The sequence below is a fragment of the Nerophis ophidion genome, linkage group LG06, assembly GCF_033978795.1.
Source record: "Nerophis ophidion isolate RoL-2023_Sa linkage group LG06, RoL_Noph_v1.0, whole genome shotgun sequence".
Classification (NCBI taxonomy): Eukaryota; Metazoa; Chordata; class Actinopteri; order Syngnathiformes; family Syngnathidae; genus Nerophis; species Nerophis ophidion.
In genome coordinates this window covers 61,540,252-61,557,208 of record NC_084616.1, presented here as the reverse complement: position 1 = coordinate 61,557,208, position 16,957 = coordinate 61,540,252, and the positions used below count along the sequence as shown (strand labels likewise).

Here is a 16,957-nt window from a genome sequence, read left to right as displayed (position 1 = left end):
GGGGCGTGACTTGGAGACCAGGTGGAAACTAATGGGTTGACATGGAAACGAAAACAAACCAGGAAGTGCAAAAACAGAACTGAATGTTCAAAAAACTAAACATAACATGACCAAACATGGCAAAAACAAAACATAATCCATAGACGCGACAATGTTATGGAAAAATAATGCAAGTGCATTTTATTGATGGCAATTTGAATGCACAAAGAGACTGTGACGAGATCCTGAGGCCCATTGTTGTGCCATTCACCTGAGTTCATCACCCCATGTTGCAGCATTACAATGCATGGCCCCATGTTGCAAGGATCTGTACACAATTCCTTGAAGTTGAAAACATCCCATTCTTGCATGGCCAGCATACTCACCGGACATGTCACCCATTGAGCATGTTTGGGATGCTGTGGATCGGCGTGTATGGAGAGTGTTCCAGTTCCTGCCACTATCCAGCCACTTGGCACAGCCATTGAAGAGGAGTGGACCAACATTCCACAGGCCACAATCAACAACCTGATCAACTCTATGCGGAGGAGATGTGTTGCACTGTGTGAGGCAAATGGTGGTCACACCAGATACTGACTATTTTTCTGACCCCTCTAAGACCCCAAATAAAGCAAAACCACACATTTCAGAGTGGCATTTTATTGTGCAGCCTAAGACACACCTGTGCAATAATCATGCTGTTAAATCCTGCATCTTGATATGCCACACCTGTGAGGTGGGATGGATTAACTTGGCAAAGAATAGAGGCTCACTAACACAGATTTTGACAGATTTGTGAACAATATTTGAGTGGAATAGGTATTTTTGTGTATGTAGTCAAAGTTTTAGCTCTGAGTTCAACTCATGAAACATGGGAGCAAAAACAAAAATGTTGCGTTTAAAAATGTGTTCAGTATAATTAATTCCATCATAATCCATTCATGAATTTTTGCTTCTGTTTAGATGCATTGGTGAGCTGGAGCCTATTTCAGCTGTCTATATGGGCAAAATGCATGGACTGGTTGCACTTTCATCAAAGAGCAGGCAAAAAAAAAAATCACATTTATTTTCACATTCTTGGACAACAGAGACAACCTGTATGTTGTTGGACTGTGGGAGGAGGTGTGAATCACACCAGCATTGTGCTTCCTTGCAGATAAATGGGAACTGTACATTTTTGGGGAATTTTGCCCAACATGTACAATCATTATGAGACACAGGATTTTAAAGATGATAAATAAAAAGATGATTAAAAAACGCTAGGTACTAATGTTTAATTATATATTTTTTTTAAAGTTGTAGTTTGTGTACATGTACATACAAAACATCACAGAGTCTCAAATAATAGGTTTAACACCAAATGTGTGAACCTTATTTGAGGATTACTTTGAATCATATTCGAAACCCTGAATTCCCTAAAAGTTTCTAGGGACAATGCATACCTTGATATAAACTATAAATACTGTATATACAAATCAACTCAACATTGCTGTAATTTCATTGTTTTTCCCAAAAAATGTTAAATTAAAATAAGTGTTTATGATAGGAAAACCAGTAAATGGGTTCTATGTTTTCCTTTTCTCTATATGCATAGTTCATGATTTTTATCACAAACAATAATATTTAAATCAAACTAACTAAAGGGCTTTCAAACAACCCAGCAGCCCAACATGTAGTGAAATTGTTCATACAAGTCAGGCAGGGAAAACATTGAGAAGAGTCTTGTATCCTAAAATGTGATATGGAACATAGCATTTTACAAAACTGTTATCTAGTAAAAAATAGGTAACTGTAGTGTCCACAATTCAATTGATATCTCTTGATGATTTTTCACACTTTGTGATACAAATCAAATTGCCCAAAAAGAAGACAGTCAAAACAAAGATCCAAAATATTTTCCTGTTTTTGCTGAGTCAGATACCATTGGCCTTATTGAGTGAATTGTTACTCCCCTGTTTTGTACCCATTTCAGCCCTCATGGCTTCCTCAACTGCATCTGTCAAGGACAGCTTGTCTTCTGCTTCATTCTCTCTGTGATAAAAATAGTTGAAATTGGAGACAATTACAGGAACAGGTAGAGCGATGGTCAGTACGCCAGCAATGGCGCACAAGGTGCCGACCATTTTACCCCCCAGGGTGATAGGGCACATGTCCCCGTAGCCTACAGTAGTCATAGTTACTACTGCCCACCAAAAGCCATCCGGTATGCTGACAAACTGTGTGTTAGGCTCATCTACTTCAGCAAAGTAGATAGCGCTGGAGAAAAGGATGACTCCAATAAAGAGGAAGAAGATGAGTAAGCCAAGTTCACGCATGCTAGCCTTGAGGGTCTGTCCTAGAATCTGCAAACCCTTGGAGTGGCGCGAGAGTTTAAAAATACGAAAGACTCTGACCAGACGGATAATCCGTAGAATGGCCAAAGACATATTCTGTCCAGAACTCTCTTCTGGTTTTGTGACCAGTTCTGTCACCACAGTGACAAAATACGGAATGATGGATATGATATCAATAATGTTCATGAGATTGTGGAAAAAATCTCTTTTGCTTGGACAGACCAAAAATCTTATAAGCAGTTCAAAGAAGAACCAAGCAATGCAGGCAGTCTCAATAATGAAAAATGGGTCCGAGAAAATAGTGGGTAAGAAACTAGGCGTCGCCATAGAAGTGTAAGCTCTGGATAGGTTGACTGGCTTTGTAGCCGTGGACACGACAACGTCAGTGTCATCTCTGAATTCTGGCAGTGTTTCCACGCAGAAAATAATGATGGATATAACTATAACTAGCACGGAGACCAATGCAACACCCCGGGCTGCATTGGAACTTTCTGGATACTCAAACAACAGCCAGAATTGTCTATAGATATCATTATTAGGCAGAGGGATCTCAACATCCTTAATGAATCCTTCTTCTTCTCTAAACTGCTCCATGGCGTCATTTCCAAGCTCATAAAATATGATTTCATCTGTAAATACATCCAGAGGCACGTTTGCAGGACGTCTGACCTTACCCCCGGACTGGTAGTAATACAAGATCCCATCAAAACTGGGTCGGTTCCTATCAAAGAAATACTCGTTCCTCATTGGATCAAAGTAGTCCATTCTCTTCTGAGGGTCTCCGAGAAGCGTATCAGGAAACTGGTCTAATGTTTTTAGCTGTGTCTCAAAGCGAAGACCGGCAATGTTAATAATAACTTTCTGGTCTCCGTCGTCCAGCCCTCTTTTATCGACAAAAAGGTCCTCACAGCACTCCTTAGCAAGTTGGCTGAAGATGGTCTCACTTTCCTTGGTGCCCTCACTGCTTAGCAGCAACTTCCAATTGGAGATCATACTGGCACGGCTACTTCTTCCCTCTAAGCTCGGACTTAGCATCGGGGAATGGAGTACTTCCAGTGTCTGTATAAATGGGAGGGGGGTCGACGAGGTGGAATCCCACATACATGAGGGAACAGGACTCGGCTGGGATGGCGGGGCGGAAAATTGCGGTGTACGCAGGTGGTAGTTTCCGCCTGGGATGTCGTGCTCTGGGGGTACGTCCACAGTAAGCACTGTGGTCTCATCAGCCTCAGAGTCCACCTCATCATCAAGGCCGACTTCAAGGTCATCCAGACTCCCAAAGTCTACCAGGGCCATATCCATGGCTCTGGTTCAGCAAAAGCCGGTCTGTAGGACCCAGGATAAAACAACTGTATGATCGTGGATAAAAGGGTCAGTCAGCAGATACCAACTGTTTGGCACCACAGCACTCAGTCGAGGAAGGACTGTCTTCTGTTTTTTGTCCCACACCTGCAGATTGACAGAAACAATACTGTACTTAGTCTCCAGAAAATAACCTGAGAACAAAGGGAACATCCATCCATCCATTTTCTACCGCTAGTCCCTTTCGGGCCTGCGGAGGGGCTGGCGCCTGACCCAGCTGCAGAAGGTCCGGGTGGAAGGCAGGGTACACCTTGGACAAGTCTCCACCTCTTCGCAGGGACAACACAGATAGACAGACAACATTCATTCTCACATTCACATGTTAATTTAGTATCGGCAATAAACCCACCCCCAAGTCCATTTCTTTGGAGATAGGAGGAAGCCGGAGTACACGGAGACGGAACCCACGCAGTCACGAGAAGAACATGCAAACTCCACACAGAAAGATCCTAAGCCCAGGAATCAAATCCTAATTGTGAGGCATGAACACTAACCACTGTTTCGCCATGCTGCGACAAAGGGAACATGATGAATGTAAATCTTATCTCATTACTTCTTATGTACAGTATTTAAAAACCAAGGCCAAGTGTGTGACCGCCAAAAGAAATATGTGAGAAGAAAGCGTGCAGGGATGAAGAAATAAAGATCTTTTTAAATATTTATTTAACTTTTAATCAGAAGGGTTCAACTTCAATCTCTCTTCTGTGCTTATTTGAAGCCGAAACGACAAACGGCCTCAGGAGAAAAGGTTTGAAAAAAAACATTTTTTAGCCAACTTTTGTATTGAAGGGGGAATTGAAAACTTCCTGTTGATTTTAGCTAGGAGGTATGAGTGTGTGAAATATATGTCTAACTGAGACCTACGTAGTGGTTTTTGTTTCATGTTTTTACGACGTTCCTACGGGAAGTTACAGACAGTTTTGTCAGTGTTTTCTAGTGCGCAATTTTGAGTTTGGGGGTTTGGTTTTCCTTTGTTGGCCCTGCGATGAGGTGGCGACTTGTCCAGGGTGTACCCCCGCCTTCTGCCTGATTGTAGCTGAGATAGGCACCAGCGCCCCCCGCGACCCCAAAGGGAATAAGCGGTAGGAAATGATTGATTGGATGGATGTATTTAAGCTATTAAAACATTTCCTACCAATAACACCTTTTACAAGACCACATTGGACACATCATGATAACGGAACTGACCTTCGACAGATGCTCATAATTATTAAATATGAGTGTCTGACGAAGGTCATTATTCAGTTACCCTGTAATTATCAATAATTAATATTAAGGTTTAATGTATATATATATATATATATATATGATTGGCAACACTAAATTGTCCCTAGTGTGTGAGTGTGAATGTTGTCTGTCAATCTGTGTTGGCCCTGCGATGAGGTAGCGACTTGTCCAGGGTGTAGCCCGCCTTCCGCCCGATTGTAGCTGAGATAGGCCCCAGCACCCCCCACGACCCCAAAAGGGAATAAGCGGTAGAAAATGATGGATGGATGTATATATATATATATATATATATATATATATATATATATATATATATATACATATATATATATATTCACTATACATATATTAGTTATACTATTTTATTTTAGTTTAGTGACTGCATAATCATTTTGTCATAAAGACTACTAGGGCCAATGTGTAGGCCCTATAGCGGGCTGTGGGCCCCTCAGAATTGTTATCACCTTTCTCCCCTATATGACGGCCCTGACTGTGTGAATTGTGATAGAAACATAACCCACACAAATCTATGGGAACTAAAAGTTCCTGACCTTTTGGTGGAAAAGGGCCTAATGTGTGCATGATGGTGCATAAAACAATATGAACCTACTCTGGGTGTTTGCTTTCAACTTGTCAGAGTATTTTGCATTATCCCTTTATCATATTATATTTCTCACTATTTAAGACATTTGCATCATTGGGGTACCACTGTCTTTTTTTTTGGCAAGAGCAAGGGTTATACTGTACTTGAACAAATGTCAAATTCGTGTTGCACAAATCACCATGCCATACTTCTTGAGCCACACTTCATAAAATACATTTGTGCGCAGAGGCATGCAAGGAAGCTGGCACTACAATGTAACAAGAACATGCCTGAGCAGCCCCAGCAGACTTCTTGTCAACAGTGTCTAATGCTCATGTCTTTATGTGTAAACTTAGTATTCAAAGTTTTACCAGTTTGTGAATAAAGAGCAATGACAGTTGACGATTAGAGTTTACCAGACAATACTGCATTCCTGTGGCAGGGAGGATCATTCTGTTTTTAAGAAAGTGGGATGTGACCTTGACTTGTGGTTGTACAGCTTAAACGAGAGGTGTCACATGGGGCCCATGTGAACGCCTGGCGCTCTGTCTATTTTAGTAATTCTATTATTAAGCAGCAAGTCGATGAAGGACAAGCCCACGCAAAAAGAACTTGACCTGCATGAGACGCTGCAAGTACATAAACATATAAAAAATCCATACGTACTTAACGTAGAGTCCGCTCCAGGAAAATAGTATTGCATGTTGCTGTAGGAAACCTCCCATTTTAGTGAACTAACCCTTTTGACTTCACCAGATGTGTGTAAACATGAACAGATGTTCAGCCAGATCTAGCTTAGCTACCAACCAAATCTTCCACTTTAGATCAGATCTAATCTCATTGTATGTGTCCAAAATGCAACTGGATATCTACTGTATATATTGCATTAATGTGAACTATAAAGTAGAAATCACTTACACAGTAACTGTGTCTTTAATTGCTAAAATAAACTATATTGGCTGATCCAAAAACTTTAAGGGTGAAGAAATTAAGTACTTAGTTTGAGTTAACGTTGTACTGGAGTATGCATTGTAGACCTAATAATAACTTGACATGCAATCTTAGCAGGCTTATTAAAAATCGTACATCATACATCAATTTTCTACCGCTTGTCCCTTTCAGGGTCGCGGGGGGTACACTTCTGTGCCAGATGTTTGGCATCTTCACATATTTAGGTAGCTAAATTTTCTGTAGCGGTACATTATCGTCTCAAAACTATTTAAACCTTGTAAATATTACTGTATTAATTTGCAAAGTTCATGAATTTTTATTTGTTTGCAGAGAAACAAAACAAACAATTTGTATTTCCTCCAAACTCCTGATATTACATATCAATGTTCTAACTCAGTGGTTCTCAAATGGAGGTACGCGTACCCCTGGGGATACTTGAAGGTATGCCAAGGGGTACGTACGTTTTTTTTTAAATATTCTAAAAATATCAACATTTCAAATATCCTTTATAAATATATTTGTTGAATAATACTTCAACAAAATGTGAATGTAAGTTCATAAACTGTGGAAAAAAATACAACAATGCAAATTTCAGTGTTGACAGCTAGATTTTTTGTGGACATGTTCCATAAATATTGATGTTAAATATTAATTTTTTTGTGAAAAAATGTTTAGAATTAAGTTCATGAATCCAGATGGATCTCTATTACAATCCCCAAAGAGGGCACTGTAGGTGGATGATTACTTTTATGTGTAGAAATCCATCCATCCATCCATCCATTTTCTACCGCTTATTCCCCTTTGGAGTTGCGTGGGGCGCTGGTGCCTATCTCAGCTAGAATCGGGCGGAAGGCGGGGTACACCCTGGACAAGTCGCCACCTCATCACAGGGCCAAAACAGATAGACAGACAACATTCACACTCACATTCACACACTAGGGCCAATTTAGTGTTGCCAATCAACTTATCCCCAAGTGCATGTTTTTGGAGGTGGGAGGAAGCCGGAGTACCCTGAGGGAACCCACGCATTCACAGGGTGAACATGCAAACTCCACACAGAAAGATCCGAGCCCGGGATTGAACCCTGACTACTCAGGAGTGGACCTTCGCATTGTGAGGCAGACGCACTAACCCCTCTTCCACCGTGAATCCCTGCGTAGAAGTCTTTATTTTTATAATTGAATCACTTGTTTATTTTTCAACAATTTAATAAATCAGAAACTGATAACACAGTACTGTATTTTACTTCTTTATCTGTTTTTTGAACCAAAAATGCTTTGCTCTGATTAGGGGGTACTTGAATTAAAAAAATGTTCACAGGGGGTACATCACTGAAAAAGGGTTGAGAACCTCGCTTGCAACTGGTCATCTATTGGAAGTTTGCGTGTTCATGTTAAATAAAGAAATGCAATTTACAGTGGCAGGTGATTGGGAGGTAGAGTACGTTTGGGTTCCTGCTCTTGGGAGGACAATGTTTTAGTAGAGCTGATATTTTTGGATGTAATTTTCCGGATTAATGCCGGCTGAGCAGCATGGTGCCATAAGCCGAGGGATCTCTTCTCTCAGATCAACACAGATGCCAGCGAGCCATCATGTGCAGACAAGCACGAAACATATCTACCCCCCCCCCCCCCACCCCCCTCCCCGCCCCTTACCCCCACCCCCATTTGTCTTCCTGCTTTGGTATGTTTTTTGGATGCCACCACTTTATAAAACATCTGGCAACACAATGGTCAATTTTGTGAAAGCAAGCATACCTTGGGTTTTGACAATGTGGATTATGCAGCCAGGGCAACCCATCCTATGAACACTCTGTGTGTTGTTTGCTGTCAAAGTTCAATAATAAGGTTGCTTGAATCAAAAAAAGGAATGTGTAACACTACCTAGGTTTCACCCCCTTGCAAAGATGCAAAATAGTTCATTTCATGGGGTAGCAGCAAACCCAGCATAGAACATTTCATTGTTCACTCAACAAAGATCTCCTAACTTCTTCAAAACATACTTTTATGCGATTAGCACCAACATTTGGGAACCAGAAAAAGGAGATAGAAGAACGATTTAGCAGGTTTTTGCCTATTGGTGGCAGCACTGGATAAAGTTATGTATCAGACTAATTTTTGCATCTCATGACACATAACCGGTGCTTTCAAGGAACCTTGATTAAAGTTCGAAACAGAGGTATCATACTTTTTAAAGTCAGGGGAAGCTAAATCTTTAGTAGATATGCTAATTATCGTAATTGTGTGAATGCTCCAAGCATTCACACATATAAGATTCTACACCATTTTTCATCTATTCTTGTTTTTTATTCTTAAACCGACACTTTTTTGGCTCGGCATAGCATCATACCTGTTCATCCAATATACACCGTTCTAACTTCATAATGTTCAACCCATTCAGGTCTCGTTGGGACTTCTTCAACAATTACAAAAATTCCCAGATTTCCAAGATACTCGTGAAATATTTCCCATTTAAAATGAATGGGCTTTTTTTTTTTTTTTTACTTCCACAATTTCCACGTTTTTCAATTGATACAAAACATTCCAACTTCAACACATTCCACTCTTCCTGGTAATAGAAACTAGGAAATTTCCAGGTTCTAAAAAGTTACAGGAAATCCCTGAATTCTCAGTTGTCCATAATCCTATTTCCAACCTTTTTCCTCTCAGTTTCACCGTCCACATTTCTTAACCAATTCCAACCATTGCACTACCAAAACATTTAACTTATTCAGGACATCAAACGTTTCAGGACATCAAACGTATCTATTTTATTTTTCCTGAAGGTTTCCCAGTTTTCCCCAAATTCTAGGAATACCCATTTTTAATTACAAAGTGTTACTAAGTTAACATTTCTAAGTCGATTCAGAAAATTTTGGCACAGAAACATTCATCACATCCAAGGGAATAATTTAAACATTTACAGAAATTCCAAAATTTTCAGGAAATTCCCATTCAGATGACTGGGCAATTTTCCAAATTCCAAAATCATTTCTCAACTGTTTCAAACCATTCCATCTTTAACACATTTTGAAAATTCAAATGAACAATTTTCCAGGTACCAATTTTTTTTTCCAAATCCTTACCATCACCCTACGTTATTTTGGTTTCACCGTCCGTATTTTTTTGACAAATTCCAACAATTTCACAATCAAAACATACCACATAGTCAGGACACCAAAGCTACCTTCATTTTTCTTTTAAATTCCCGTTTTTCTAAACTCCAGGAATTTCCAAATTACCAATTTTTTTATTGCAAAGTGTGGATATGTGAATATTTCTCTACCGATTCAAAACATTTTAACACCAACCCTTTCTTCTCCTGGTAGAGTGGCTGTGTCAGCAACTTGGGGGTTCCAGGTGTGATACCCACTTCCACCATCCAAGTCACTGCCGTTGTGTCTTTGGGCAAAAAACTTTACCCGCCTGCTCCCAGTGCCACCCACACTGGTTTAAATGTAACTTAGATATTGGGTTTCACTATGTAAAGCGCTTTGAGTCACAAGAGAAAAGTGCTATATAAATATAATTCACTTCACTTCACTAATTACTGGACTCAAAAAACATTTTTGTTTATTACCAAATTGCCATTTAATTGAATGGACAAGCTGTCCAATTTCCAAATCTCAAATTTCTCAAACCATTCAAACCTAAATGTATTCCACTAATTCTGGACAATTTTAAACCGGCACTTTTCTAAGTTCCCCCAACATTTATGGTATTCATGGAATTCTGTAACACTAATTCTCAATTAAAAAGTGTTGTTCAAACATTATTCAACCACTTCAAACCACTCCAACACCAACCAATTAAGCTTATTCAGGACATTCATGCTAATTATCATCTTCATAAAATTATCTCTTTCTCCAGAAATTCCCAAATTCGAAGGAAATTCCCATTAAAAGGAATGGGAATATTTTTAAAGTTTCGCAATTCCCACATTTCTCAACTGATTCAAAAGATTCCAACAGCAACCTGTTGTCATACATTTCATTACATCAATCAATCAATCAATGTTTACTTATATAGCCCTAAATCACTAGTTTGGCAGTGTGCTAACTGTTCCGCTCTGTTACTACTCTCCAGGAAGCAAACTAAAATTACTCTGACCATCTCTTTGACCTCAACATTAAATACTAGCCATAAAGCTACCAAGAATGGCCAACCATATCAATATGCAGGAAACACCACCAGGTACAGTCCAGTACTGTAGGAATCCTAACACTTGCCTGCTTGCCTTTCAGTCCGTTTACTGTCTCACTGGTGTCATGATCATTTCTATACACGGAGTGAAAGAGTTTGATACATTTGTATTGTCAACACTTGCTATATCCTCCCTAACCACAAGGGTTTAGGTCAGGGGTGCCAATGTCAATTTAGCTGAGGGGCCGCACGGAGGAAAATCTATTCCTACGTTGCATGTATGGGTAAAATCATGGCATGGTAAGTTAAAGGCCTACTGAAATGAGATGTTCTTATTCAAACGGGGATAGCAGGTCCATTCTATGTGTCATACTTGATCATTTCGCAATATTGCCATATTTTTGCTGAAAGGATTTAGTAGAGAACATCGACGATAAATTTCGCAACTTTTGGCGCTGATAAAAAAGCCTTGCCTGTACTGGAAGTCGCAGACGATGACGTCACAAGGGTGAGGGCTCCTCACGTCCTCACATTGTTTATAATGGGAGCCTCCAGCAGCAAGAGCTATTCGAACAGAGAAAACGACAATTTCCCCATTAATTTGAGCGAGGATGAACGATTTGTGGATGATGATATTGATAGCAAAGGACTAGAAACAAAAATAAATAAATAAAATAAAGTTTAAAAAAAACGCGATTGCATTGGGACGGATTCAGATGTTTTTAGACACATTTACTAGGATAATTCTGGGAAATCCCTTATCTTTCTATTGTGTTGCTAGTGTTTTAGTGAGATTAAATAGTACCTGATAGTCGGAGGGGTGTGTCCACGGGTGTCTTGACGCCTGTGTCTAAGGGAAGTCGACGGCAGCTGCATGGATGGCGCAAGCTTTTTACCACAATTTTCTCACCAAAACCTGCTGGTTGACAAGTAGTCGGGAACCATGTTCGCTTGACCGCTCTGATCCATAGTAAAGCCTCACCTCCGGGAATTTCAAACAAGTAAACACCTTGTGTTTGTGTGGCTAAAGGCTAAAGCTTCCCACCTCCATCTTTCTACTTTGACTTCTCCATTATTAATTGAACAAATTGCAAAAGATTCAGCAACACAGATGTCCAGAATACTGTTTAATTGCGCGATGAAAAGAGACGACTTTTAGCCGCAAATGGTGCTGCGCTAATGTGTCCCCTGCAACCCGGGACGTCACACGGACGTGTCTTCATTCCGCGACGTTTTCAACAAGAAACTCCGCGGGAAATTTAAAATTGCGATTTAGTAAACTAAAAAGGCCGTATTGGCATGTGTTGCAATGTTAATATTTCATCATTAAACTATCAGACTGCGTGGTGGGTAGTAGTGGGTTTCAGTAGGCCTTTAAAAATACAACTAGGACAAGTTCAGATAGTTTTCTTTGTTTTACTTCTGCATAAAATAGAACAAGCAAAAAAATCCTCTTAACAAAATACTTCAAGTTAGTTAAATTCTGAAGGAAAAAAATGGTGGAGTTTCAAAAACACAATCAACCTCGACTTCATCTCAGTGTACCTTCAAAGTACTTCAACTTTAAGTCACAGCCCGTGTAGGATTAAACAAAAAACTAACTAAAGCATCAACAAAAATTATTCTATGATTTCACATCCTCATTTGTCATTTTCACTGTTCACTTTGAATTTGCAGAGAAGACAATAATTTTCACAGAACCATATCCATGTGCAACATTTTAAGTGTTTATTTTACTCCTGTTTGTTTTAAAGTCCCGCTATACTGTGTACCTCTTGCTCGGTATACTCGCTCACCTTGGTATAAACTATTTGCTTGCCTCACAGAATTGCTATTGCAACATCCAGCGGAAACATTTAGAATAGCAGTTTCGGGGCGGTATAGCTCGGTTGGTAGAGCGGCCGTGCTAGCAACTTGAGGGTTGCAGGTTCGATCCCCGCTTCCGCCATCCTAGTCACTGCCGTTGTGTCCTTGGGCAAGACACTTTACCCACCTGCTCCCAGTGCCACCCACACTGGTTTAAATGTAAAAATTAGATATTGGGTTTCACTATGTAAAGCGCTTTGAGTCATTAGAGAAAAAGCGCTATATAAATATAATTCACTTCACACTTCACTTCGTTCATTTAAAAATGCAGCTCAATTTTACACTTAGCAAACTCATCTCGTGGGCCGGATTTAACCTGTTCTCGGGACTGATCCGGCCCGCGGGCCGCATGTTTGATATCCTTGGTTTAGGTTCATTCTCAGTCCTATCAAAGCATCTTAAAAGCAAGATATTAAAGGCCTACTGAAATGAGATTTTCTTTTTCAAACGGGAATACCAGGTCCATTCTATGTGTCATACTTGATCATTTCGCGATATTGCCATACTTTTGCTGAAAGGATTTAGTAGAGAACATCGACGATAAAGTTTGCAACTTTTGGTCGCTAATAGAAAAGCTCTGCCTTTACCGGAAGTATGTGCGCGTGATGTCACGAGTTGCAGGGCTCCACACATATTCACATTGTTTTTAATGGGAGCTATCAGCAGTAAGAGCAATTCGGACCGGGAAAGCGACAATTTCCCCATTAATTTGAGCGAGGATGAAAGATTTGTGAATTACGATTTTAAAAAAAAGTGACGGCTCCGGGCGGCGGAAAAGTAATTAGACACATTTACCAGGATAATTCTGGAATATCCCTTATCTGCTTATTGTTATAATAGTGTTTTAGTGAGATTTTAAAGATTGTAAAAGATTGTAAAGACATACCTCGAGGTCGGATAGCTGCAGTGAACATGAAGTGTCTCACAGAGAAGCCGAGGAGCCAAGCTCACAGCAGCCGCTGCTGCAGAATGATGAATAATCCAATGATTTCTCCGGTAAGATATATATCACAATTTCCCCATCCAAAAACATGCTGGTTGACGTAAAGAAAACATATTCGCTTGACTGCTCCGCTTCACAACAAACAAAGAAACATCGGCTGTGTCTCGGTGCTAAAGACAGCTGCAATACACCGCTTTCCACCAACAGCATTGTCTTTTATAGTCTCCATTATTAAATGAACAAATTACAAAAGATTCAGCAACACAGATGTCCAAAATACTGTGTAATTATGCGGTTAAAGCAGACGACTTTTAGCCGCGAGTGGTGCAGCTGCTAATATTTCCTGACAGTCAGTGACGTCACGCGTACGTGTCATCATTCTGCGACGTTTTCAACAAGAAACTCGCGGGAAATTTAAAATGGTAATTTAGTAAATTAAAAAGGCCGTATTGGCATGTGTTGCAATGTTAATATTTCCTCATTGATATATAAACTATCAGACTGCGTGGTCGGTAGTAGTGGGTTTCAGTAGGCCTTTAAAGTTGATGCTGTTTCAGCTGTGTGTGAATGAGCTGTTTAGGTTCCTTCCATAGCAATAGACACAACGAGAGTAAATGAAATCATTAAAATAGGTGGGTAATACTAGACATGATGTAAAATATATTTTTAAGATAATATGGTTCCATGAGGCTTCACGGTGGCAGAGGGGTTAGTGCGTCTGCCTCACAATACGAAGGTCCTGCAGTCCTGGGTTCAAATCCAGGCTCGGGATCTTTCTGTGTGGAGTTTGCATGTTCTCCCCGTGAATGCGTGGGTTCCCTCCGGGTACTCCGGCTTCCTCCCACTTCCAAAGACATGCACCTGGGGATAGGTTGATTGGCAACACTAAATTGGCCCTAGTGTGTGAATGTTGTCTGTCTATCTGTGTTGGCCCTGCGATGAGGTGGCGACTTGTCCAGGGTGTACCCTGCCTTCCGCCCGATTGTAGCTGAGATAGGCGCCAGCGCCCCCCGCGACCCCGAAAGGGAATAAGCGGTAGAAAATGGATGGATGGATGGATGGTTCCATGAGAATACACGACCCTTTCAATCAAGTCAGTGTTAATTAACACAAAGTTTACTGTGACCTCGTAAATTTTTTTGTAGATTCCTCCTTCACATTTCATTCTGTTTTAAAGCCGTTTACACTCTTTGTAAACAAAGTGCAGGTTTGGTGTCCATCTTGAGGATAATCAGGGCCATTTGAATTATTATCAGGTCTGTACGGACGAGTAGGCAACTACTGAAGCACGGCAAACACAAGTCTACACCGCTAAACATATTTTGTCACCCACCCCACCGATTAATATTGGGACCAAAATTGTTAAAATTCTATACGACGACATTTTGAAAGTTACAAAGGACTTAAAGTTAGTGCTATTTGCAAACACTACGACTACTTAGAAAACAAATAACCAAAAATGAATACATTAAAGAGATGGTTTTACAAGCACTGACTATCCTTGAATCACGGTAAAACTAAAATAATTGTATTTGGTAACAGTTATAGAATTGAAAGACAGACACAAATACAAATGCAGATTAGACATTGACACAAAGAAAATCAATCAAATTTATAGGTGTAACTATAGATGATACAATTAACTATAACTCTTTTATTAAAAAAAAATACAACAATTAGTGACAGGATAATAATGAATAAAGCAAAATATGCATTGGAGCAAGAATCAGTTTATATTCTCTGCTGCTCAGGTGAGGTAAATATGGCCCTTTAATTGTGTCTTTTCAAAGAGGTCTTCAGGCTGCTCTTTGTTTGGTCCCTCACCTAGGACCTGTTTGTTTAGGGAAACCCTAGCAGGAAACAGAGAAGCCCCCAGGCAATATAGCTTTTAGGATCATTGGGACACTCAAACTCCTCACATGATGATTTTATACTTTGTTGTTTAATCATTATCTTTGAATTATTTATCTGTATATTGTTAAGTGTCTTTGGTTCTAGGGACGGCGTGGCGCAGTGGAAGAGTGGCCGTGCGCAACCCGAGGGTCCCTGGTTCAATTCCCACCTAGTACCAACCTCGTCACGTCCGTTGTGTACTGAGCAAGACACTTCACCCTTGCTCCTGATGGGTGCTGGTTTGCGCCTTGCATGGCAGCTCCCTCCATCAGTGTGTGTGAATGTGTGTGTAAATGTGGAAGTAGTGTCAAAGCGCTTCGAGTACTTTGAAGGTAGAAAAGCGCTATACAAGTGCAACCCATTTATTTATTTATTCTTTTCAAAGGCGCTTATACATTCAACATATTATTATTGCTATTATTACCATGATAAAGTGACAGCTCAGGAGAGGATTTTTTTCCCACATGAAGCTATCATTGATCAATCAAAGTGTATTTATAGAGCCCTTAATCCCCCCTCCCTTACCCTGGGTGACTGGTGCACTGGATACCCAGTGGGTACGGTTAATAATGTGAGAGTGCAGTCGCGCGCCCCCACACACACACCTCTAGGGACAACATCCGACAAGGCCACACACAGAGGACGGCACAAAACTGGGTGCGAAGGATGGCTCGCCAGAGCGCTAGGCCAGGCCTGGGCCGACACCCGACAAGTCATTTAGCGCAACAACAAAGGAAAACAAAACTGGCAAGTTCCCCATCCCCGAAACCAACCACCACCTGCAAGTGCTGCCGCAAACAACAACATCGGCCACCCCCACGCAAGAAACCCAGCAACCATTGGCGCCCACACCACAAACAAACGGCCGCAGAAACAATGGCTGCAATACCCCTAACAGCCAGCAATACTCGATCAAATCAAAGAGAACGAAAAACCGCGACCGACAACCACACACCAACAGGTCTATGGAGACCAGTCAGCGCCGACTCGCCAGTCAACCCAAACGCCAAAATGCAAACAAGAGACATCAATATCCCCACTCTGCTCACCAATGCAAACACGCACAAACACACCAAAAAGGGGACTATTTAAAGTCTAGGGCAGGGGTAGGGAACCTATGGCTCTGGAGCCACATGTGGCCCTTTTGACGACTGCATCTAGCTCTCAGATAAATCTTAGCTGATATTGCTTAACAGGATCATTAATGATAAATTCCACTGGTAATCACAGTGTTAAAAATAACATTAACACAAACACACCAAAAAGGGGACTATTTAAAGTCTAGGGCAGGGGTAGGGAACCTATGGCTCTGGAGCCACATGTGGCTCTTTTGATGACTGCATCTAGCTCTCAGATAAATCTTAGCTGATATTGCTTAACAGGATCATTAATGATAAATTCCACTGGTAATCACAGTGTTAAAAATAACATTAAAAAATATATAAAACTTTCTCATGCATTTCAATCCATCCATCCATTTCTACCACACCTATTCAAGAACTCGCATTTAAGAAGTATTTTATTTATTATTGGTTAGCTTCGGAACAACAATGTTATTAAAAATAATTAGTGAAGTGAATTATATTTTTATAGCGCTTTTCTCAAGTGGCTCAAAGCGCTTGACATATCTATCCATCCAATTTCTACCGTTTATTCCCTTCAGGGTCAAGAAGGGTGC

General features: G+C 40.5%; 1 protein-coding gene across 1 annotated transcript in view; it reads right to left on the bottom strand.

The window, feature by feature from the left end:
* Positions 1-619: 619 nt before the first annotated feature.
* kcna10a (potassium voltage-gated channel, shaker-related subfamily, member 10a) overlaps positions 620-16,957 on the bottom strand; it is a 31,543-nt gene continuing 15,205 nt past the window's right edge. Inside the window, exon 2 of the mRNA XM_061904492.1 lies at positions 620-3,761. Coding sequence (XP_061760476.1) covers positions 1,893-3,614 — 1,722 coding nt within the window. The 5' untranslated portion in view covers positions 3,615-3,761 and the 3' untranslated portion in view covers positions 620-1,892. The remainder of the gene's footprint in view (positions 3,762-16,957) is intronic.